Source organism: Perna viridis, chromosome 12 (assembly GCF_037379345.1).
Source record: "Perna viridis isolate PV_CMFRI_1.1 ecotype Kerala chromosome 12, ASM3737934v1, whole genome shotgun sequence".
Taxonomy (NCBI): domain Eukaryota; kingdom Metazoa; phylum Mollusca; class Bivalvia; order Mytilida; family Mytilidae; genus Perna; species Perna viridis.
In genome coordinates, this window is record NC_142456.1 from 21,792,880 (window position 1) to 21,819,567 (window position 26,688).

At 31.7% G+C, this 26,688-nt stretch overlaps 2 protein-coding genes across 5 annotated transcripts in view; one reads left to right on the plus strand and one right to left on the minus strand.

Moving 5' to 3' along the window:
* The window catches only part of LOC148601681 (WD repeat-containing protein WRAP73-like), a 54,073-nt gene that overhangs the window by 20,230 nt on the left and 7,155 nt on the right, over positions 1-26,688 (minus strand). The window contains exons 6-8 of the mRNA XM_088555674.1: positions 26,174-26,277; positions 24,801-24,887; positions 2,526-2,660 (exon numbers count right to left, since the gene is read on the minus strand). Of these exons, the coding sequence (XP_088411800.1) occupies positions 2,526-2,660; positions 24,801-24,887; positions 26,174-26,277 (326 nt within the window). The remainder of the gene's footprint in view (positions 1-2,525; positions 2,661-24,800; positions 24,888-26,173; positions 26,278-26,688) is intronic.
* Positions 1-26,688, plus strand: part of LOC148601682 (cellular tumor antigen p53-like) — a 54,184-nt gene that overhangs the window by 693 nt on the left and 26,803 nt on the right. For 2 of the 4 annotated variants that reach the window (XM_088555673.1, XM_088555667.1), the window contains exon 2: positions 11,084-11,340. In XM_088555673.1, coding sequence (XP_088411799.1) covers positions 11,177-11,340 — 164 coding nt within the window. In that variant the 5' untranslated portion in view covers positions 11,084-11,176. Of the gene's footprint in view, positions 1-9,526; positions 9,662-11,083; positions 11,341-17,385; positions 17,526-26,688 lie in introns of those variants that run through there. The other 2 variants (XM_088555668.1, XM_088555671.1) reach the window with 2 other exon arrangements.

A 26,688-nucleotide genomic window follows, 5' to 3' on the forward strand; every position in this document is an offset into this window, starting at 1 on the left:
CCCAATGGTTCAAAGTGAACCATCTCTTAGGATAGTTCAAAGAACATGCAGCAAATACTACCTGCACTTGTAAGGGTGCTGCCCTAATGAATATATCGGTAGATTTGAGAAAAAAAAGCATGGACACAGTCTATAAATTGAATTTAGAGAAAGACTTTTTTTCTTAATTTACACTTCAAAAAAGTGAAAAATAATAGCACTCAAACAATGACATTGATGGGTACTAAATGAAAACAATGTTAAATACTGAAATTTTAATGAGGGTAATTTTCACCAAGTGTCAAATTAGCAATTTGCTCTATAAATGTGGATATTAAATTTTTGTCTTCTGTTTAAATGGAATAAAAATTACATGTAAAGTATCTGGACTTAAATTTGGTGAGTTTTTATTCAGCAATACCAAAAACCTTCAGAATATAGCAAAAATTAGAATGACACGAAAATTTTCTGCTATTCGATATGCATGTTTAATTTATTGGCAGAATAAATTGGGTGTTTCATAAGCTTGAAAGCCCCTTTTCTTTGGAAAAAAGCTATCATGAATTTGTGCTTCAATTGGACAAAAAATAATCATCAAAGTCTTGAAACACACCCCTTTTCCAAACTTCTACAGCCATGACCAGATTCCATCACAACCAAAAAACAGGAAATTCCAAGAAATCTTAAAGCCTTCCAATATTCCTACATCATATATTTTCAAGGGCAGACATGCTTATTTTGGTTTATTTTTTTAAATGCCAACAATACTATATAATTGATGATAAACTATTCATAAGGATTCATCTGTCGCGTGTGGTATATCATTTACAGCATCATATTTCAAAAACTACAACAGTTATTAACACCTAATCATATAGGTCAGTACAATGTTGATGTACTGAAAATGTTCTGCACAATACCTGTCCGACATTGAACATGATGCCCCAAAGTCAGCGACACTGTCTGCATTAGCATATGAAGCAATTAGAATTAATTGTAGTCCCCCGTTAAAAATTCTTTGATTTTTTTTTACAACTGTTACATGACACTGTGATGCGATTGATTTGCATGAAACACTGTAAAGACATCTTCCATATTACCATAATAATTGCATTCAATTAAAAGAAGATCCTCATAAATTACTCAGCTAATTTTACAAACGAAACTCAACACCACTTTGTGTCGAAATTTAACAAAAATATCAAAGATATTGAAACTGTCAGAAAAAACATAGAAGATATAGATAAAATTAACATATGAATCAAATTTAATTAACGGCAAACTCCCAAAAATGATGCTCGCCACGTATGAACCACGTGGATTTAATTTTTGGTAACAAAATCCTACTGTTTTTTATCATAAATTTAAAAACCTGATAGGCCTCCTTAAATTATCAGCTTGATACTGTTATTTAAACTTTATTATTTTCAAATCTACGAAAAAATTTTGCAAACAATATGTATATGAAAAGTTGATGTATGAGACATTCTTTCTAGGTGTCAAAGAAGATACTATCATTAATTTTCACATTTTTATTCAAAACATTATAGCAGGTGAAGAATGGATCTGTGTCCATTTTAATCCTTAACACCTATGTGGCTGATAATGTTATTTCAAACATAACTGATACTATTAAATTTGGAAGTATCCCCTAATATTGTCCTCAACAAAAGGTGTAACTGCCTGAAGCATTTCATGCAGCCGCTATAATCTAACTGTAAACAAAGCTATCACCTAACGATTTTAAACTAATAAAACAAAATACATGTATACATGCATTCAGGAAAGCCATCTCTTATGTCAACTGTTGTTTACTCAGAGCATTAAATTGTTAAACTATTTTCTGTGATTGACTCATTATTTTGTATAAAATGTTTCCGCAAGAATCTTTTGAAATGGACAGATAATCTATGTCTTGAAACGATTAACTCGTAAAGTTGCCATCTATATTGTCCAGGGCTTAATGTGAAGTTCTTTGGCTTAAGCCCTTCTGGGCTTAACCTAATCTGAAATAATACTAGTATAATTCTTAAACTGTTACACTGATTCATTCATTCTCTTGATAATAACTAACAATATCTCAATCTTTGGATTATTTTTTTTCTTACTTTCAATTATTTATTTCTTTTTCATAAAATAGCACTTACTATAATGTATATTTTAATTACCACTGGAAAAAATTGTACATTACTTTCCCATTTCTTTCAAATCAAAAGGGGGGGGTATCTTGTATTTTCATTTTTATGGAAAATTTGTTTAATTCATGAGTACTTTAAATCAAAATGTTTAAGCCAAATTGAATTTGTGAAATGGAAAAAAAAATTATATATAGATATATTTGACTGAGCTATGAATTAATTCTTCAATTTTCTTTTCTTTTTTTTTTCAGTTTCAACAAAAACTGCTGAAATGTTACATCTTTAAGTTTTTGAATATTCTTTTTAATATTAATGGTAAAATGAGCGACTGTGTAAAACAATCTTTCTAAAATATTAAATCACAGAAAACTGGTTCCAACAAAAACCAGTAGCTTGCAAATAATTTACCTTTTCATCAAAGCTCCCTATAGCTAAGAACTGACTTGTAGGGGACCAGGCAATACTTTTCACTCCAAGGGCATTTTCATAGGCACTGAACTTGGACAGACATCTACCATCAACTGAATACAGTAATACTTTATACTGAAAAAAAGAAATAAACAAATTATAACACTGAAAGAAAGAGGCTTTTCTTAAGGCATTCTTAATTGTAGAAAGCTGACAAAACGTTATAATGTATTGTTGATGTTCTCTCATTTGCCCGATTCTTAGGTCAACCTGTATTTTATGAAAAAAATATGCATACAAAGTTCTGTGAAGAAATAGTGAGGTTTCAAATTATTATTAAAAGAATATAATCAAAGGATAACGACAGGGAAAATAGACGCACACAACAAAGAACATGAAATAACAAAACAACATGGTACAAAGAAACGAGAGTAAATAATCAACCAGAACCATGTGCACCGGTAGGGATACATCCTCTAGAAACACTAGCCAAGTTTCTCATAAAATGTTACATCCCGGGTATAGGAAAAAGGAAAGTATAAATATGATACAATTTTATACTAATTCAAGCTTTAAGGATAACAAAACCAGATATAAGCTGTCCAAACCTAACCTTTTTGTGTTTTCATTTTTTCAAGAATTTCATAATGCCAAAATAAATTGAAGTTTTCACCTAAGCAAGAAATACAAAAAATCTACATAAGTTCAAGATAAGAAAATAGAATATATATCTTAATCATGGACATATTAGAAGGCATTAAGAATCATAACCAATATCGTACTTTATTATCATGATTATTTTTATTTCTTTACTATTCTAGATATATATGTAAATCCATATAACACATGGTGGACCTTAGGGAAATTATACGGACCAACTCACTTTCAAATTAAGAACATGACATCATGATTTAAAAAGTGATGTATAATATGGTCTTTTCTTCCACATAAATAGTCCAGAGTTAACAACATTTGAAAAGTATGATATAACAAATAGTTTACGATACTTCAGGTCAAATGGCAAAACATGGACTGATTGGTCTCCCATAAAAATTAATGATCACTTTGCTCTAGATAAATTTTTGGGACAAGCAACCAACTCATATATTGCCATATGAGCCTTAGCATCATGAACTATTTGTTAAATTATTATTGTCTGACAGGATAAAGAAAATTTAACTTTTATTTACACAGCATCCAACAATTGTATAACACATAATCATTCCAAAACTGAGTTAAATGCCAAAAATCAATGCCACTGGTTTTTAACCTCTTTATAAGGTCAGGACAGACCTGACCAATAATATTATTTTAATTATTTTAAACAGACTTTCTTTATACATAATAGTTTTAACCTTTTTTCACCGCTAATAATTAAACCAGTATGGGAGAACCATAAATGGTAATATTGATTTACCCCACAGCCTTCATTACATAATAGCTATCTACATGTTTTTGATCTTTTAATATATACATGTGATGGAGCAGAAAATTGTTTTAATTTGTTTATTTTGACACTGGTTTGGGAATTAAAGGTGAGTACATGTGTACTTAACACGTCTTTTATACCAGAATACCTAAAAAAACACTTAAATATCGGTTAAGATTTTTTGTAACTTTTAGGTGCTGAGCTACAACTTGTGAAACTCACTAAGATATCACCATGGGTTTAAATTTATTTCCAAGAGTAACTGTTCTGGGAGCTTTTTTGACATCCTTTATGAAATTACTCCAGAAGAAAGTATAATGTCCTAAAAAAAATTTAAGTATGAAGGTTCAAGGACCAAGGTAAATTGGATTTCAATGGACCCACCCCAGAAATTGAAAACCCCAGACCTCAGACCAAAGTTTTTTTGAACTCTGCATAAGGCTTAAGCATCTTTTTGTATTTTAAAACATGAAAATCTGTAGGATGGATGGAAAAAACATGGTCTTTAGTTAAAATGAACTTTTATGGCGAAAAAAAGTCGTAAAATGCTGTTTATTTCTGAAGCTGAGGTATTTAACAAATCCTCATGTTTTAAACCTCTACTTCCTCAATAACTCATAACCCTACCAAACCTCTTCTCCTAAAAAGAGTATCCTGGATGGACTTTTGTAGATTTTACATCGATTGTGTCTATGTTTGTGAACACAGCCTCCATAGTATTTTTTATCCACAAGCCCAAATCACATTTTGGAGAATAGTTCAAATGGGTAGGCTTGTCAGTGAATTTTTTTACAGGCAGATCATCATTTTACCAAGCCTGGGTTTCTGACTTCTGCCTTATCCCAGAAACTGTGAACATTTTTTAGAAATTAGAGAGTAATGCATTATCAGGCCAGCAACAAATGGCATTTAGAGTACCAAAAAGATTACTATTAAAGAAGTAATTTTCATAGTTGGTAAATTTCATGGACTCTGTTGTGAATATATTTCCTGATACGAGTATCAATTTTCATGGTTTCAAAAATGATTAGCGTTACATAGTGTTAAAAAAACAATTTCGCAGGTACAATTTTTCAAGCTTTTCTGTCCACCATAAAAATACCAAAAGTCAGTGCAAAGTAAAAAGTAATACTCTTTTCAAAAGAGAATAAATTAACTATCAACAATACTTCCTGTTTGGAAAAAAAATTCCATTATAAGCATGTTGTGTAAATTTCAACTTAGCATTAAATAGTCATCAATATTCAAAAATATTTTAATTTGGATCCTGTTTTGAGACCTGATAAAATTGATAACAAAACATATTTGTTTTTCTAGGGTTTAATTCAATAAGCTATGGTAAGAAATAGCTATAATTATTTTTTTATTTTTAAAAATATTCAAAGAAATCATTTAACTTAGGAAGTTTTTTAAAAGTCCATAAAATGCTTTCATCTTTCATTTGTAATAGTCTTAATCTGTCTCATACTACTGAACTTCTGTCGGTCTGAATGATATTAATTAAGACAAACATTTAGTTTACGAAGTTTCGAAATGCATTAAACTTGTTACTACCTGTTTGAAAGGTCCAGAGACTGAGTGTGGTGAGGACAACTTTCTAATTTAATTAAGTTCAGTGTAAGAATTAGACAATGGGTGGCACATCATATTGGTCTTTTTTTTTGCCTCAAATATATTCAATACATCAGAAAACTTATGAAAAGGTTGAATCTACCATATTTCACATTTACTCTCATTGAGGACATTTTCCTGAAGCATCAGTGATGTAGATATTTTTTGCAACTTATATTAGAAAGAAGTATGTGAAAATTTTCCCGCCATTTTTGTTTCTAGAAAAGCAGAGGACGCTTACCCTACCGGTGCACCTGGTCCATGCTCCCAGCTTTTAGTGGAGTCCCAGTTGCTCATTTGCTTTTGTTACTTTGTAGGAATGATTTTAGTTACTTTATGTTCTTTGTTGTGTATGTCTGTTTTCCATGTCTGGTCTTTGTCCCTGGATTAATTCTTTTGATTACCGCTATAACCTTGGTTCCCTTGATTACTCTTTGATTACCGCTGTAACATTGGTTCCCTTGATTACTCTTTGATTACCGCTATAACCTTGGTTCCCTTGATTACTCTTTGATTACCATTATAACCTTTGTTCCCTTGATTACTCTTTCCCATAGTGTATTTCAACTAAATATCAATATCTTAATAAATGCAAACATTACACTTTGGTGGTTATTTCTGGAGATTACGAGGTATAAATACTTGGAAAATGCAATAAAACATCTGTGATTTTTTTTTCTTGTGCCACACCATATACACAGTTTGCCTAATTCTAAGACAGAGAAGTACTTAAAGTTTGGTTTAGACAAGTTTTTCTGTAACTCTACAAAATTTCAAAGAGAGCCTAGAAATATGATGTTTTAAAAAAAAAGCCCTTATTATACTTACAATGATAGAGTTTGTTCGCTTGTCCTTCTATCGTCCTTACTCCCTTCCTTCCATTACACAAGGAAACCCATACCTTATCTGTTACTCCATGAAATTGAATGAAATTTTTACAGAATCTTTATTACATGTTCCTACATTGCAACTCCTACTTTAGAGTTTGATCCAAAACAATTTTGGGGTTTGACAAAACTAATGATGGATTTTGTCATTTATGAATATAGATACATGGGGGACCCATCTCTTATCCATTAATTCTCCTTTACCACTGAATGGAATTAAAAATAACTTTCACAGAATCTTTATTACATGTTCCCATTGTCCATCTCCATTTTTTTATATCGATCCTAATCAATATGGAGGATAAAAGGTACATGTTATCAAATGGGGGAGTGGGGGTATCAAGTTAGTGAGCATAGGTCATAGTTTTTCAAGTTTTCAGAGGGGGTAGGGTAATAATCTACAAAAACTATATGGCCTCCACCATGTCCCTAGGAACAATGTCTTAAAATTGTTCACTCAAGTTATCATAAATAAATGAAAGTTAATGGATAAAAAACGCATACATGAATACTTCTCATGCACTTCACAAGTCAACAAAATTTCTTTCGCAATCAATCAGTATAAACAAATTTATACATTATCAGCAATGTACTTCTAATTTGCAAAACAAATAACTCTGGGTGCAGACCAATAAATAAGTTTCATGGGATGACAACGCACTACCTTTCATTGTTATTGGTCACAATCATTGCCGTTTTTATCATGGTACATTATGTCACCGACTTTATGATGTTTCGCATCAAAAACTGTACTTATTATATGACACTAGGAAAAGAAAGAAAAAGCAGGCAATATTAATAAACTTCAGTAATTTCAGTTTTTAACTTAAACAGAACAGAAAATATGTTATATCATTTAGGTTAAGTGCGAGCAACTGCCATAGACATAATTCCAAAATTGCCATTCAGGGAATTTGAATATTGAATATTAATTTCAAATTTATAAATTCAATGCAGTAGTTTTTGTAGCTTCTGAAAACTACAATTTGAAAGGAAAACACAACATATTCATTAAGGATACATTTATAGGTCTTTACAAGATGGGCATGGGCAAAAAAACTTTAGAATGATAATTTATCATATTAAGGAGGTAGACCTAGGGTAAGGAACACAACCCTTACAAATCATCGGAACGTTTGTATTCAGCATTTTACATCAATGTCATGTAAGCACCAAAGTAACTTAGACTGATTTCATTCTGTGTCAAATGAAAGCTTGTTAGCTTTTGGTGAAATTGAATATCATACAAACATATCATTGACTTCATGAGTTATATCCCTTACCCTAGGTCTACCTCCTTAATTTGCATTCAAATCTTAACTGTCAAAGAATAAAGTAAAACCTTCAAAACTAAACCCATGAAGAAAAAGGGACATGCCATGACCAAACACTTGTCTAATTAAAGTTACTGTTTTCAGTAAACAAAATCATAACATCTGTCAAAACCAAACAGCAGTCAACAAAATACCTGTATAATCAAAGCAACTGTTGTCCAAACCAAGACACAAGTCATTACCCAACATCTATCTTAACACGACTCCTGTGTTACTCAAACAACTGTAAAAAAGAACCTGTATAATCTAAACACCTGCCTATAACAGACATCTATCTAATCCAAACACCAGGCTAACCAAAACATGTCAAAACCAGAACCTGTCTAAACCAAACACATGTTAAAACCAGAACCTGTCAAAACCAAAACCTGTCTAAACCAAACACATGTCAAGACCAGAACCTGTCTTCACCAAACAAATGTTATACCAGTCTTAACCAAAAACATGTTAAAACCAAAACCTGTATAAGCCAAACACATATCTAAACCAAACACATGACAAAACCAGAACCTGTCTAAACCAAACACCAGGCTAAACCTGACTAATGTGTAAACCAGATCTCTAATTATTGTACAGCATGTAAATTTCCAGGGTGCTAATTTGGCACATCTTAGCAGTCTGAAAACGCCAATATAAATTCTGCCAAACATTTACTCTAGGCTTGAATACATAGTGCATCACTTTGCATCTGCCAAATTTTTGGGTATATCTTTTTATCTGGAAATAGCAAAAGTTTTACAACCCCCCCCCCCCAAAAAAAAAAAATAAAAATAGCCCGCCATACAGTATAACAATCATGTTTAGAACTAATTTCATACTACAGGCATCTAAGATAGGAAATTCATCTAACTTCTTAAACTAGGAAAAATTTTAACAAAGTTCACAAAAGGATACCTCTGCTTCCAGCATGGTCAAAATTCAAACAAGATTTGCATTAAGAAATTGAGCCTGAAATCAAATCCCTTGATAGCACATAACAATATAAAGCTCCTCTCAAAATATCATGAGGTTGTGGAAAACTAAAATGAACAAGATGTTGCACATTATGTACTGCTAAGAATACCCCCTCAACCATTTCTGTCAAACCTGGAAAGGGAAGGCATGGCACAATCATCATACAAAAGCAATACACCAAATAGCATTCCCTCCAATAGAAAGAACCAAGATTTGTGCAAAAGGAACAAAGATACATATTTCAGGGATAAAAAATAGATAGGGAAAATAACATACACCAAAAAGAATAAGAAAAGACCAAAATAACACATACAAAGAAACAACAGTTAACGAGCAACCCAGACTTCATTAAAAACCGAGAGCATGGACAAGTTGCACCGGTAGGGTAAGCATCCTCTCCTTTTTAAGAAACATTCCCTGAGTTGCTCATAAAATGTCACCTCCTGGACAAATGCGAAAGAAATCTGTTACAAGAACGTGCACAGACAGACAGATGGATGAGGTGATTGCAATACAGCCCCACTCCTAAGATTTGAGTATAATATCCTGTCCTGATGTTTTTCGGAAATAAACCTATAACTGTTTCATGGAAAACTTAAGTGTACTGTAATTAGATGCAATTTGTTTACAAATAAATTTCTTTATATTTAAACCATAAAAACAAAATTAAACATTTCACTTTTACTTTAAAATTCAATCAATTTCAATCAAAAATAAAAACCAGTCATTTAGTTCCATTTGCATATATCAAACTAGATTTAAGAAAATGTTGATCTACTTTTTAAGAAACAGGATATATAACATGAAACTAGCTTTTTCCTGGAATCAATAAAATGGAATCTATAAAACGATTAAAAGCCAATGCCAGAAACAACATACATGTCAAATGTGACAACCGGAGTTGCAGAAATTCACAACAAGGTAATTTTTTAAATCCACAAAACATATGAAAAATTCAGGGATAATATCTGCAATTAATAGTTTTTAATTTTTTTCAAGTATCATTTTATTTATTATTCAACTGTATATCATCTAATGGCTGAACTTTGCCTGAAGATACTTTAAAATTGTTGTCAAACTGACCTCTGACATCTCTAGGCTATTTAAGTCAACTGACTCTTGGCTTTCAATTTGATGCTTAAAAAATACTAGCAACACAAGACAGATTTTTACCAAATATGTCTTTGGGTCAGCATATCTTTGATACATTTAAATGACAGTAACAGTGAAGCCTTTCTAAACCAAACCACCAATAAACCAGTAACCTGTCTAAACCAGACACCCTCATAAGTCCATTTAAATGCATTCGGAACCTATGTATACTGAAAAAATTGGCTAAACCAAACAAATTATTTACTTCAAAAGGGATTCTATTTTGAAAGGTGTCACCGTATTTGGCAAGTGGATATTCAGGGTTTGGCTGAAGTATAAAATCAAGAATTTCACTAACCAATGAGCTCCATTGGAAAACAATTTTTTAAATTTTGTCTTTCCATGACAGCTTGGAAAAAGTAAGGCAATTTCATTTTTGCCTTTAGCCCAAGGTATAAGTTTCACAAGTTTTTTGAAATTATAAAATTAAGAAATTCACTAACCAATGACCTACATTGGAGAATGATTTTTTAAATTTTGTCTTTCCATTTTGTTGAAAGCTTTGAAAAAGGCAATTTTGTTTTTGCCTTTAGCTCAAGGTCTATTTTAAGTATATAAGTTTCAAAAGATTTTACCAAATAGCAAAATTATTCAAATCTTTTTCATGGAAGTAACTTAAATACCGACTAAAAGCAATTTCCTTTATAATACTATTAAAGAATTTTTGTTCAACCTATTTTGAAGAACAATGGAATTTCGGTACCCAGTATTTATCTTTAATGGTTGCCATGGAAACATATATACAACAAACAGTAATATATCTTCTTCCTTTTTGACTTTAACGCCTATTTCCATCACCTAAAATAACAATATCAGGTCTAATACTGTTGTCCCTTTAAAAATAAAAAAAACATTCTCATCAAAATAATAAATATATGGCTCTAGAAGTTAACAATATCTTCTCCTAACAATGAACACACAAATCTTTTAAAAATGTATTAAAATCCATCGAGGCAAAGCTACTTATCTCTTGTTTCATTACCTAAAGGGGGAAAACTACACCCGTCAACTTTTAAAAAGATGTTGAGATTAAAAAGGAATCCGCTCAACCATAGCCATATCCTTAAGATCACGATAAATCTGAGTACCTATTCTCTTTTTATTCACATTCTAAATGAAGTGAGAAAACGATAGACCACCAATTTTTTGTGGTGTATTTTTTATCAATTCCGTCCATGTTTTTATTTCTAGATTAGATGAAGCAATAGTTAGTCGGCATTAGAAGTAAATTTTAGTTACTCCGTCCATTTAGAGAGTAGATTCCGTCCATTACACTTTACTAGAATGCCGTCTCAGACAAACGGGGAAGTTTACAACGCATCACAAGTGCCAATATGGAATAGTCGTCCTGAAGCCTACCAAAGAATGTACTATTTACGATCTCAAGGATACCAAAATGGCAACACGATGCCACCATACTGTGGATACAATCAAAATCCAGGATGCAGGTTTGTTTACATTTTTACTTTCATATTTGACTTTCACTTTACCACATGATGCAAGTAATTTTTTTTTATCTTGCTGGACTTGATTAACAAATTATATCTTTTACTATTATGATTTAAAAAATGGGGATGAAAAATTTTTGAAGAGGGGTATTTCTTTTCAAGCTTTGTCTAGTACTACAAAGCTTGAGCTATTGACAACAGTAAGGTCCACCACATCAAATTCCTCATCTGGAAGTAATGAATGCTACATCAAAACCCTTGTACCTATCGTAACTATTTTTAACTGATTTATTACAAGCAGTGGCAATTAAAAGAAAGAGTAATCAAGGGAACAAAGGTTATAGCAGTAATCAAAAGAATGTAATCCAGGGACAAAGACCAGACATGGAAAACAGACATACACAACAAAGAACATAAAGTAACTAAAGTCATACAAATACGTAACAAAAGCCAATGAGCAACTCAAATTTTTGTCTCTTAACTCGTTTAAATTAAAACAACTCAGTTCTAAATAGCATGTGAGGTTTGATTTTATTTCAAATTGCTAACTTTAATTTGCATTAAAGAACTTTGTTGTTAATTATCTTTTATGAAACCTTTAAAAGCACAAAAGGCATTTACCTTCAAGCACCAAGGCATTGTAATTATACTCAACATTTACCTAGTTCTAAGAAATGAATAAAAACATGGAGAAGTGCAAATAGAGTGCATTTAAACGAGCCAAGACACAGATCAAACCATTGTCATTGGTCACTTAAATGGAAGTCAACCCTTAGAAAAACACAATTCCATGACAGCAAGAATATACATGTAAGGGTAAATGCATCATGCTGACTAAGCACTTAAGAACTAAATGGACAGTTACTTCAGTCCCTCGTAATCATCCACAAACGTATGGACCAGGGTACAAGGTTAATGTCTTAACGGCATAATATTAGCAATTTGTTGATGGACTTAGAATTAGATATAGAAAGAACCAAAGTGTCGGTCTGCTGAAACCATGACTGGGAAGAAAAAATACAAGGTCAACCAAATATTCTTTGAAATACCGATCCACATTAATGTACCAAATTTCTTTATAATCCATAAAGTAATACCAGATTTTCTAAACAATTCTCTTTGACATAATCTTTGTTAGTCATTTGGTCACATTGGAGTGGACATAATAAGACACCTGATTGGTTGATCACAATGACACCATAATCTTATAATTCTATAAAGTGTTGTCCACAATGAATAAGATCAGGATAAAGTTAACGGTAAATTCCTATTGACAATCAATTTGACCTCGCTTCTCTTAATTATTTGAGGAATATTTTTTCAGACATTTTGAAAAGCTGGGTTCAAGAAAAGGAGGGATTTGAGTAGCTTATTAAACAATTTTTTTACAATATGTTAAACGTTCCAAACCAATGACATCATCACATACACCCCCCTCCCCCACCCCCTTGGATCTGTCAATGTTTTTTTTTTGCAAAATGCACTTCATCGCTACCCTATGAATAAAAGCTTAAGTTTAACATTGGTAAGTCACCAAATATTTCTCATGCATTGCTTACAATTACAAAACCCAAAATCTGAATTATGCACTTTTTTCTAAATAATAAAGGCCTTAAACATGGTATATGAAGACGGTACTCTTCTGTTGTGAAGGAGATAGCCCTGGTTGCTCTATATTAGAATATATATTTAAGAAAACCGAGACTGGTTTCAGTCTTACCATGGACCTTCATCAGAGAAAGAACAAAGGCAAAAATAAAGAAACATTTTGCAGATCAAGAATAAAAACCTTTTAAGGGGACAGGGATCTTATACTGAATTAAGGGATCTGTAGAAAATAAAAATAAAAAAAATTATGGAATAAAGTTACTGTTAAAATCATACGAGTAAAACCTTAAAATGCTTTGAATTCTAACCTCTCATGACATTTTCATGAACACGACAACATGCTTTCTCAGGATTTTTTTCAAGATTCTTAAGTAGTTTTCAATTATTTTAAGGGCATGAATTGTGCGCTGGTGTTTATCTGAGCATTTAATTCATAGTTTCACAAGGAGTTCAGCCCTGAGCTCCGTCACCTACATAAATATATTCTTTTCTAATCAATCCTTTATTTATAGCGCAGTCATGTAAATTAAGAAGTGTGCCAAAAAAAAATTATATTGTGAGTTTTATTTTCGTTGATCAGTCATGCAACCTTATAAACCAGGAATTCGTTAAATTTTTTTTTTCTATAAAAAATTACATAAAATGAAAAGAGAAATTCGAACTTCCTTCAAAACAGTCTATATGGGGTGTAACAAGATGAATTTATTAACTTCTTCCCAAACAAAAATTGACTCTATTCTATTATTGCATTGAGATTGAACTTTTTTACAATAATGAAAGAGTTAGGTTTAACACTATCTACTTAAATACCTACAACAATAAACATAGTTTGTAGGCAGGTCCAGGATTTAATATGAGGGCCATTTAACAGAGTAATAGATCTGGTAAAGGGGGATGTCAAATTAATTTCACCACCTAGATTATTTTTCTGAAATTTGAACAGGTGCTACTGGTGGAACTCTTAGGGGGTGGGGTTATATTGTCGGGCGTAAAATTGGGAAATTTTCAGGCAAAAAGGTATACAAAAAATTCAAATGAAAGTATCAAGATATGATTATGCCATAAAAAGAAAAGAATACACTCCAAAGACTTTAAGATATCTTTTTTTGTTTCTGAACCTTTCATTTGATAAAGAAATCAAATTTAAATCCTTGTCCCCAAGCTAAACAATTAGTATATACACGTTACATGTTTGTGTTGCTCTTCTTTTGCAAGTTGAAAATTTTGTGTTTCCGTTATCATCAAAATTGTAATTTTTTTAATTTCACTGTAATATAAATTTCGTGACCATGAAATATATATCATACATATGCATAAAAAGCATTAACCCTTAATATTTTGGAGTATAGTTCACATGTTTTTACTTCATCATCTTTAGTAAGAATCATGTGAATTCTGTAAAATGTGATACACCTAAAAAAAGGCTACATATTTTTATTCTTGTTATTAAGCTGCATTCATTTCAATCTCTCTGCTCCTAGGAGATAATGCTCATGGAGATTCCAATAGTTTCTATTGTACGGTATTTCAGAGTCTTTTTACAGTTACTTCCCTTAATTATGAATTCCACAGTACATAATATAACTTTTATCACCTATGAACAAGGGTTATATGAAAAGTCACATGTTACTTTCTGTTTAGTATGACATTTTAAAACAAATATCAAAAACAAAAATATATAGGCTTTCCAACCATGAAATTTTGCATGATTCTTATTAGGAGTGCTATTAGTATCTACAACAAGTATAGCAAATATTAAATCATGGGGAAAAAAGGACACTATATGGTTTATGAAAGTCATATACATGTATAATCACACTCTTTCTGATAAAGAGAAGCAAGAGTACAATTGTGAAGTTCGTTATAGGTGTAATACCACTATTTCAGGAACCAGTAGCCTGCACATACAAGAAAATATTTCAGAATGACATAAAGTAGTCCCAATACTGCATACTACCATTTTCCTAATTTAGTAGAGGTATACAACCTTGGTATCATCTGAAAGCTGCTTGAATCAGCAGTAGTCTAAAAACTTCAACTTCTTAATTCAGTGTAGGGTAAAAAAATTCTGAATAAGAACTCTAGGCCCCTTCAAATGGCTAAATTCCATAATGAAAGTAGTGATCTCTGCACCTGTCTACTTTCACTTTATTGTTCTTTTTTGGAAGTCACATGAGGTATGCTGATATTTTTATGAGAATTAAGGTAATATGTTTTCATTATAATGAAACCCCTCCAGCACCATCTTTACTCATGTAAAATTTGCCATGAGCCTTACAAATAGCTGAATTTAACACAGTAAGTAACGGGGAAGTGAAATAATGGTACAACCGTTATATCATGCTGATATTTACATATCCACTCTATGCAGGAGGTGATGATATTGTTTTCTGATACTTAATACATCCTGTTAATCATAAGACTAGCCAGTGAAGATATATAAATTTAAGTGTACAATAAAAGAATGCCCGAAATAAAGTAAAATTTTTAATTTCATTATTCTATTGGTAAACTTTTTTAAGTTTTTCTTATTATTTTTTTTAAAGGACTTGTCTATATGAACAGGAAAGGTATGGCATTGATCTTGAACTTTATACATACAATGAACTTCAAAGTTCTGCTTTTAATGTTCCCTATATCAACAAATTTTGCATGTTTCATGTTAAATTATTTTGATGTTCACAGTGTGTTTCTTTGCACAAAATCTTACTTAATTCTAAAATCATTTCAACATACATTGATCTAAAAATATTCTTTTCTGGCTATAAAAATGAAATACAAACATCGACAATGAACATAGCATTGATTCAACTGTTTAAACCTAATGAAAAATAAAATAAAAAAATAAAAATAACATTTATTTCTTCTGTACATACGACTTGTCATCTGTTTGTCAGTCTAACTATCCTGTTTTCTTCATCATGTTTATGTTTTCGTGGTTTTATATTAATTGGACAGCATGAGAGAATTCTAAATAATAAGAAAGTTAACACAAATAAAGAAGATGTATTACTCTTTGCATGGTCCTTAGTTGGACCTGTACTGAAGTCTTGACCAACCAACAGTTTAATGTTTTTTTTTCTTTTATCTGTTGTATTATACAATTTACTTAGGCAAAAAAACATGTATGTTTCGTGCTACCGTACCTTATCCCGTTTTTTTTTTTGCCTACCATAAACAATTTATAGCTAATACGGCTCAAGCATGGTAAAGTCGAGATTGTTTCCCCATTAACTCAATGTAAGATATTTTTGAAAAATGGAATGATTTCCAAACATACGTACTCATTTTTTTTTTTTTTTTTTTTTGCTCGTAGCAGGAAACAAGACTATCATATTTTTTTTTTTTGGCCTAACTACATAAATTATCTGGATCTTTTTTCAACTCGGCCTAATAGTGTACAAGTGTATACTCCTCGATTATGTTTATGGTAGGAATTAGGAATAGTGAGTTTTGAAAACTCTACCTGAGGTGTATGTGTGGATGAGTAAACATACACAAGGGTAGGAAACTCACTCAAATTCTAACTAGTCCTGGATAGAATTTTTCAATATATTTACTATATGGCTGTATAAATTTTTGCTAAAATTAGCCAGCCCTGCCACAAAATAGCCAGTCTCGGATTGGCAGGCAGGCTACTATTTCTAACTCTGCATACATCAGTACACTCTTAGGCTGAGTTAAAAAAGGATCCAGATTCTATATTTAGGAAGGGTAGCACTTATTGTATGGGTCCTTACATCAGTCCTTTCCTTCAAAATTCTCAACAACTAGCCAGAAAAATAGAAGACTTTATAGGACTCAACTAGCCCAAAACAAGAAATGTACACATCATTTCACTAGCGAGCACTGTTATTATAACCTCTGATTTCAGTATATGGGAAGGGTAGCACCGGGACTTCCCCTAACAAGTACAATGTATATATTCAGCCTATAGGAGAGGTACCAGTACATGTATATCACAATGTGTCAATAATGGGCAAGAAAATGTAAATGTTATCCTTTGTACAGAAATTTCTACCCTTTATCTTTTAAAAAAATGTCTTATCCCTTCTTAGCATCAATGCTACAGATAGCAATAAATGGGGTTAGCAAATAAAATCATCATTTTGCTATATCACTGCTCAAACTGAGACAAAGGAAATATTGGTGTATCACATCATATCATTTTTTAAAACCCTGTCAAATACAGTATCATGTTTCAAAATAAATATATATTTTTCTATGCCAATATCATTTACAATTCTTGAAGTATATTACAAGTGTCTTTTATCACCGTTTTTAAAATCGAAGGATGTATTTAAACTTTTATCACTATTTCTCATTCATGAAGATCAAACAGTGGTAATCATTCATAACATTATTGATCGAGGTCAGAGGTCAAACAAATTTGAATTGTACTGATCTGGTATCAAAATAACTTTTGTTTACATTCTCAAAAAGGGGTACATGCTTTGGGTCATGGATTTTTGAAACAATTATCCAATGAATGGATTTTAATAGACAATATTGTCACTGCAATTATTGTATGAAGCTTCACTTCGACGACATATTCACTGATGACAGAAAATTTGAAGGTGAGTGCCTTATTACATGAATTACTTCATCGAAAGTCTTGAGATAAAATTTTGCATGTGATTTCTTATCTTTTTTTTCCGATGATCACTATTCAAGAATGCATGGAGCATGCATTAAGATGCATAAAATATGCTCTGATTACTAAATCATGCAATTTTATTTTTAAATTAGAACAGCATGTAGGTAAGAAAAACAGAATCTATGATATGCTCTAAAACCTAAGTAAAAACCCTTTCCTTATACATCTATAAACCTAAATAATTCTATAATCAGGTGTTTTGCAATTTTCTATGTATGGTGTACCTTGTAATTAAACCATTCTTGCATTCTAAACCTCATAACATTGATAAAATGACGGAGTTGTATTAAAACCCATTGAAGTAGGTAAGTACTCAAATAAGCTTGCAATTATTTTTTTTTTCTTCAAGAACATATAATTCAACATTTCAAGTGACAACAAAATCAATTCTTTCTATGTATTCAGGTTAAAAGCTGGTGCATTTATTGTGTTTTACCACCACCATTCTCATTTCTAATGCCATATGACTTGAAGCTTTGTTGAAAACATAGGTTTTATTAGACTTCTTATTTTCATCAACTGGCAGACAACCAAAAAACAACTTTGTTGGTACCCAGGTACCCCACATATTGTAGATCCTTTCAGTCATTCATGATGCTCCCAAGCACACACACTCTGCAGATAAAGTTTTCAAACCTCACTTCTCCTAATGTGTACCATAAATACATTTACAATGGAGCAAACAGAAAAAGCAAACATACACTTGTACACTATTAAGCTGAGTTAAACAACATTGTTGACAATAGTCCTAAAATAAATATACCCGGCTACAATTTATGGCATAATGCCAGTCTAGTAAAATTTGAAACCGATTGTGAACAGCTTTCTGTTGTGTCAACAAGGGGTCGAGATTTAGATAAAATATTATCTTAGTTCCCTTTGAAAAAGTGACAACTAGGATTTACAATGATCTAAGATTTAGGAAAATATTCAGAGCTTTCACTTCAAAAAATGTTTAATCTTTGTAAAATGAAAAGGATTTGAAAACTTTGAAAATTTTAGTATTCTCCGTAAGTAAACCTTGTGTCATAAATTTAACCAAGACACTGATACAAAATAAACTGACTAGAATTATCAATATATATTGAAACTCAAATTCAAATTTTCTCTTTTTTTTCGTATGTGCTGAGCAACATGAATTGAATGATTTAGTAAAAACTTTATTTCAGTGCTGTGTAAAATTACAAACATTTTAAATACCCCCTAAGAAGTTGGTCAACTCATTTAGCTGAGAACAAAAAAGTAGGTCAAAGAAAATTTTCTCAATTTTGTGCAAAGCTCTTTATGATGAAGGTCAAGTTTTCTTCTAACCCAGAACAACCTTCACAGCTTTGTAACCTGTCATTGTAAACCCCTAAAAAAATGCCTAATATTTTTAACTGACCTAAATATTTAAATTCCTATAATGTCAGAACTGAATACATTGCCACTAGAGTCAACTTATTGAATTTCGATTTTAATTGTCGGAAAATGTTAACTCACAAAAAATTCAACAACTCCTCAAAGATTAATACAAAGTAAACCTGGTCCCACCCAAATCAATATGTTGTTCATCAAAATGGGTGGGCATTTTCTGACAAAAACTTAAAGTCTGTTAACTATTTATAGATATACTTTGTTTCTAACTTTTTAAAGTAAACAATCACTATTCTTCCATGATGAAAGAAAATATCCTCGCGGGGGTCAGCAAGTCTACCACCTCCCACTTTTTCATAACTTTACACACAAATTTTTAAAAAATCATTGGTGCATCTAACTACCACAAAAGAAAGTTTTACCACCATCAACAATAATGTACTGTTACAATAAAACAGGCATGCTGCTGATAAAATGTAACTATATAGGGACACAGCAACTCAGGTGAAGATGACTTTACTTTTTTTTTTCTTCATTCATTAATGCTCCCTATTGTTTCAAAATACGAACAAAAGTTTGAGGTCACATCTAAAGTGCAGAGTGATTGATGTTTTAGTAGAGAAATACAGACTTTCCTTTAAGTACTTAATTTTGTACATGGGATTAAGTCCGTCTACACAAGTTTTTTTTTTTAAATGATATCTCTCCTGGGTACCATATTATTCAGAATGAATGTATTAATAAGCATCTGGGCTAAAAAACATAATTTACCCACCCCTTCCCTTCTTCTTTGTGTTCAAAGTAACCAGACCATAGCAATTATAAAAATAGAAAGTAAACTAGAAAAAAAACTATGAAGAAAACTCGCTAAAGGAAATCCCAATTTGAGCTGACCCACAAGGGTAATCATATGGTTAAAATATTAAGTCATCAAACAAGCATTTGATATTGATTCAGCCCGAAATCTAATCCCAAGATAGGTCTCAGTATCGTATTAATTTTCCCATAGACTTCTATAGTGAAGTGCATATTTTTAGGATTTTTAAAAAAATATATCAATTGATTCAATAAAACTTTCACTTATGTAGCATTTCTAAGGACATGTGAAAAAATAATTTCCCACAAAGAAAATAGGGTGAGTCCACGAAGATCGGACAGAAAAGTAGTCTCGAACTATAAATAGCCATTTTCCCTACTTTCACTTTCGTTTTGCACTCACCAAACCAACCTTTTCAGTGGAACATTTTTATGATATTATGTTAGATTTTCTTTTAAAAAAGTTCTTCATCTTACAGTGTGATGTTTGCTCTATTTTATAAGTCATTGTTCATATCTTTTGACAAAATATTAGTTTGTAGAGAGGCAAAAAGAAAATGCACTATATTTTTATAGCATCCATGTTTTGACGCACACCTGCTCAGGGATATGCAATACGATACTGGTACCGATATGGCAAACCTATATACTAATGGCTGTGAAAAGTAGTTGTGGAAACAATAGTAACACAAAACATATGAATAGACAGACACCATCATCACCTCATACCTCCTGCTTTATTGAGTTGCCTTGTAAAGTGTGATCAGACAGACATACAACAGACAGAGAGACAGACACCATCATCACTTCATACCTCCCGCTTAAGCTTTAATGAGTAATCTTATAAAGTGTGACCAGGCAGACAGACGACAAACAGAGAGACAGGCACCATTATCACTTCATACCTCCAGCATAAGCTTTATTGAATTATCTTATAAAGTGTAACCAGACAGACAGACAGACCAGCAGTGCCATACACCATAATATATACATTTTGTATCAGTCAAAAGACAGGACAAAAAATATTAATTCACAGTCACTAGTTTCACGATTTTTACTAAACATTCTGGTATTTTCCATATGGAAATCCAGCAGTACAATAGGATAAAAAAACTCTCAAAACAAGTGTCTGTGAATTAATTGCTGTTTTGTGGTCTCTTTGTGTAATTTTTTTATGATTTCGAAAGTTTATATTGTCATGAACTCAACCAACCAGGATATAAGAGATGACTGGTATATTTTAAATTTTAATTTAGGACATCTTTATAAGCAGACTTAAGATTAGGTAACTTGCTAAAACCCCCCTATGACAAAGAAATATTATAATTTTCATGTAATTTATTCCAACAGCCCATTTTCAAGAAATTAATGAATGTTATTGGTTGTAGCTTTGTGACCCCAAGTAACACCTCTGTGTTTGACCTTTGACTTCTGTTTTTGATCTTCTTTCGATATTGAATAAGAAATTAACCGGACAAGATGTGATTTTACAGAAGGTAGGCATTATTTCACCTTTCATTCTTTTCAAATATACCCAAATGCCCAAGGGTTCATCCTAATTGATAACTGCATCTCAAGAAACAATTAAATAAACAGCTAAATGTATTTTCCATCAGTACTTAACATTTTATCCAAAATACCATTGAAATGTCCTTTTTTTTTATCGTACAAAATGTTGACAGACAGACAGACATGCAGCAGTGTACCATAATACACAAGTGAAAAATTTTACGTATAAAAATGATCTGTCAAGACCAGCAAGTAAAGAAGAAAATCGAATCACTGTCAACACACACTGCCAATGTGAAACATACCACGATTTCACCCCTTCATTGTAAAATTGATGTTTAAATTATCATTGTAGATATGAAATAAACCATTTATCTGTAGTAAATTCACAATATCTACATGACTCCATTTTCAATTTTATTCAACATTAATAGCCATCAAAACAAATATACCATTTAATGAAACATTATTAAGAAAAATCACTATTTTTTAATTAAGATAAAAAAAAATAATGTTTAAAATATCAATACAAAATGGAACATGTTTAAGTACATCCAATTTTAATGGCCCACTTAGGTACGGATCGTGAGGGAAATCACTCATCCAGTTTGATTTGGGTATAAATGTGCCATACCCCATAGTATAAATAAACAAAGAGCTGAACCCTGCGGTTGAACCTGGTGATCCAAGTCTGAATTGTTTAAAAACATAATTTCATACAAAGATTATTTAGTTTCTTTTCTGAGTATGAACTGAGAAAGAAAAACAGGTAAAGTTTTTATTTAAGTTAAGATGGTAATATAAATGTAAAAAAAAAAATCAGGGTTTTTTTTTTTTTTTCATGTTTAACCTGCAGACAGTTTAACAATGTAAAATGCAAAGGTCTTATTACTGTTAGCTTAAGATAAATTAAACAATGAATTATATAAAATACCAGCCTCATGGGGTCACAGAAAGAAAGTTTAATATGCAATAGTACCAGTTAAAATGGAGTGTTAGGTCTATTCCTATTTTTCAGCTTTAATTTTCATTTCATTAGTTCATGAGACACAGTTATCTTGGGTTTCATTGTAGGATAGCACACTCGTACGGGAGGTTGTGGGTTTGATTCCAGCCTTAGGTACGGGAGGTTGTGGGTTTGATTCCAGCCTTAGTGGCATCAAAGCTTTTAAAATTGGTGATATATCAGTTTTAGTTTTCATTTCATTAGTTGATGGGATACAAAGACTTTTTTTCGAGTTATAGGGACCAAAATAAGAGCTTGCCTATCTGTCATAGAAAAGAAAGTAAACAACTACAAACTTAAGGAAAAATATCTTCTTTCTTTTTATACATAAAATACAGGCTTCTAAAGATATTTATAGCTCTTCAATTCAACTCTTAATATAACAAGAGGAATCCTCCTTGTTCCCAATGATAAACTTCAACCAATCAAATCTGGCTGACCTATTTACCCTTTCAGCACTTACCAAGTAGCAGCACTCAAGTTCCTGCATATTGAAATACTGCAGAATCCTTGAGAAATTGTTGTATTGAGTTACAGCCCTTCAAGATTCAAATGTCAAATCAGATGCTAAATTTACATCAATGACACAAAAAGCATCCCAAACTGTCTTATATTGGCTCAAATTTCTCCCAATTTACGTGCAAAACATTTATCCTAGTAAAGATGATTTCACTTTGCAGTATTATATTTTGCTTGTACTGATCAAATTATTTGCTTTTAGGCATTTTTTTAACAAAAAATACTGCAATGAACAATCCACAGTTTGAATAATTAATTTGGATACACTGCTTAGAAAATAAAACCAATTGGCTCAAACAATGTACTTTCAAAAGTCATTGCAATATCCAACAGCCAATCAGAGAAACACTTGTTATTTTCATTCTTGTATACTTTGGAGGAGCTAGAACTAAAAGCATACTTCCACTGCCTCATCATGACCATCTTTAAGTTGAATAAGTATTGGACAAAAAAATATCTAAGATGTTCCTAGAAAAGCTGAGGATGCTTACCCTTCTGGCGCACCTGGTCCAAGCTCCCAGATCTTAGTGGAGTCTCATTTGCTTTTGTTTCTTTGTTTGTATTATTTTTGTTATTTCATGTTCTTTGTTGTGTATGTCTATTTTCTCTGTCTAGTCTTTATCCCTTGATTACATTCTTTTGATTCCATATAGAATCTTGGTTACCTTGATTACTCTTCCTTCATATCCATACACATATCATAACAAACCTTAATATCCAGACCATCTAAATCTACTGAATGGTTTAAGAATATATGAGCAGACAAACAGACCGGACAGACAGACAGTTGGATGTGGTGATAAAGAACTTTACATTACTCTACACTTTTAAGAGGTTAATTACAGATTTTGAAAGGTGCCCCACCTAAGACCTCTAAAGAAGCCCTGACATGACTAAAAAAGCATACTTAGCTAAAATGATCCATATCTTTTTTGCAATTTACTGCTTTTTTAAGTGGACAAAAATCAGGTTTTAACATGCCACCTCCTTCTATATTCAATTTGATCAATAGTAAACTATTGGTGTGGTCTTGTTTATTGACAATGAAAGAGATATATTTGAATAAATAATTCTTCATAAATATCAAATACTGTACTTTTATATTTAATTTCAGATATTAAATATCAATAAGAACACATTAAAATTGTTATAAACTGCAATCATAAATAAGCAAGTCAATGTTTCCACCAATAATCATAATTTACAGGAGTGAAATTTTAATAGAGCAACACCACAAATATTACATGTACTTTAACTGAATAGAACTTGTGAATTTCACTTACAATTAATTCAAATATAGGTAAGCCTGTACAACTGAAAGCACTTTTTTTTCAAAGAGAAGTGTTAAATTAATGAAGCTTTAACTACAAATATATTCATTTTTTTTGTACTTAACTTCTCCCATCCCTAAAGTTGGGATTTTTACCATTAAGGCCATTCCAGGAAAAGTTATATGGAAATCACATTAGTTAGGAAGGCACTTTATATAAAGTGAGTGGGAAGTTGCCGTCAGTGTGCAATGCCTAGGGAAATAGCTGTACCAACTGAATCAAAAATAGTTCTTTCCAACGCCTCTTCATTATTATGGGAGATTATAAATATATTCCTGACAACTTTTGGCTTAGTTTAAGTTAAATTTTCAACGTACAGTTGAAACTTTTGAACTTAACAGACTGTTCTTTTTAAGCAGGTTTTTTTTTAATACACAGGTTCAAAACTTTAATGTACACAAAAAAAAATCCTTTAAATCACTTCATAAAATGTTTGGCTCAAACAAGTTTCATGTAAGGCAAAAAAATAAGTCTTGTTTCCTGCTAACAGCAAGAAAAAAATAACTATTTTATTTTACAAAAAATGTTACATCTGGTTGATAGGGAACAATCTAGACTTCAACTGTGCTTGAACCATAAGTGCCATAAAATGTTTAGAGGTGGCAGGAAACTGACTTTTTTTTTGGCCTTACAAACCACACTTATTTTTTCTACTTACATTTAGAGGGGACTCCCATACACCAAGGACACGCCCATCAGGGGACCACTCAATTCCTGTCAAGTCATCTGTGTCCGTTTGAAAATGCTAAAAATATTAATATACGTTGTAATTTATGAGTCAACTACAACCATAAATACCAATAAGATATTAAACTAGTGATGGGAATCCATCAAAATCTCTGGATCCATGATCCTTGTATCAAAATCGACCAATGATCAGTGTTTTTGGGAGTTTGATTAGGATGACCCTTCAATACCGTATTGCCAGAATGCCTCCATAACCTAGTCTGAATATTATTATATCTTATGTAAATGTGTGAAATCAGCATCAGTAAAGCTATGTGTTGACTTGAGGCCTGTTTGCCCCCGACCGACAGACGACAAATAAAATCGTCCAATGTTACGGTTAAAAATAGAACAAAATAGTCCAGTCAGACCAGACAAAATATGACTTCGAAAAGAAGGATAAAGACAAAATCTTCATATCTCTGCTAAAAGTTATGCAGGGCTTTTACTTCGTCTTCTATCCATAGATTAATACATTACATATTAATGCAGTAGTACTGCGTACATACATTACTGTGAAGGAACTTTGTATCTGTTGGAATCAATTTTCCACCAATTTTCGAGGTTCGGTTCTACTGAGCTGAACAATTTTTTATAAAGAATGTATGATTCAGTTTACCCACAAAAAGATTGAATATAGGTAATGCCCAATGACAGAATTACTTTCAAATGACACACATACATGTAACAAAACTTTCCAATGCACTTTTGACAAAGCAACAACATAGCGCATACCTATTAGCCCTGCATCCTAAGGAGGAGACTCCCACAAAATCAATAACCAAATTTAGGATCTCCCACATGAAAATGTAAGCTATGTGGGAGGCTTTCAGTTAAAATTCAGGGATTGAATTTCTAAAATTGTTTCCACTAGCAAAATTATAATAGCAAGTACTGAAAATTTACACTCACTAAATTTAAATTTTGGGGGTTATTTCGAAATTTTAAAGATACGAAAAAAAGTTGCAATATTTATAATTTGAAATAAGAAGGCAGTGGCTCTAGTTCCATTCCAGCTTCTATTTTTTCAATTAAGGCCACTTACCTGAATAACACAGAACAGGAAAACTTTTGCACACATCTTAAAAACAAACCTTTTTTTCCCAAATTCAATAATTAACAATGTACTTATGATGAATAAATGATACAGTACATTTTTGTACATTCTCAAAAAAAAAATCAATAAGGTCAGTATCGTAAGCAGCCTCACTTGTATTGTGTATTGTATCATCAGGCACGATATATTGTGGTACAGTATATTGTTGCACTCCTATACAAAAGTATCCGAGGATTATAATGACTTACTTTGACAAGTTCCCAGTTACTGCAGGCAAATATGCTGACGTAATCCTTACAATCTCTTCTTTCGGCTAGTGCCATGTACTTCCCTTCATTACTAAAATCTATGGCTAAAAATATATATTACTGAATAAATGTATGGACTTGAACCTGCCACACTTTTTACAACTGTCCCAAGTCAGTAATTTTTGGCCTCTGTATGTACTGTTTCATTTTATCCTACTTCATGTATGTCCCCTCTGGTATGTTTTGGAAAGAAAATTGACCATTTTGAACCAAAAATGTCTGGGATAAACTGATATTTTTTTTGTTTTTTTTTTAATGATTTTTAAGTAATTTCTCTAATCAAAACTGGCTGTGGTCATGGATAAATCATGGTTAACAAAAACATAATTTATGTGGTCATGGGTAAATCATGGTTAACAAAAACATAGTTTATGTGGTCATGGGTAAATCATGGTTGACAAAAACATAGTTTATGTGGTCATGGATAAATCATGGTTGACAAAAACATAGTTTAT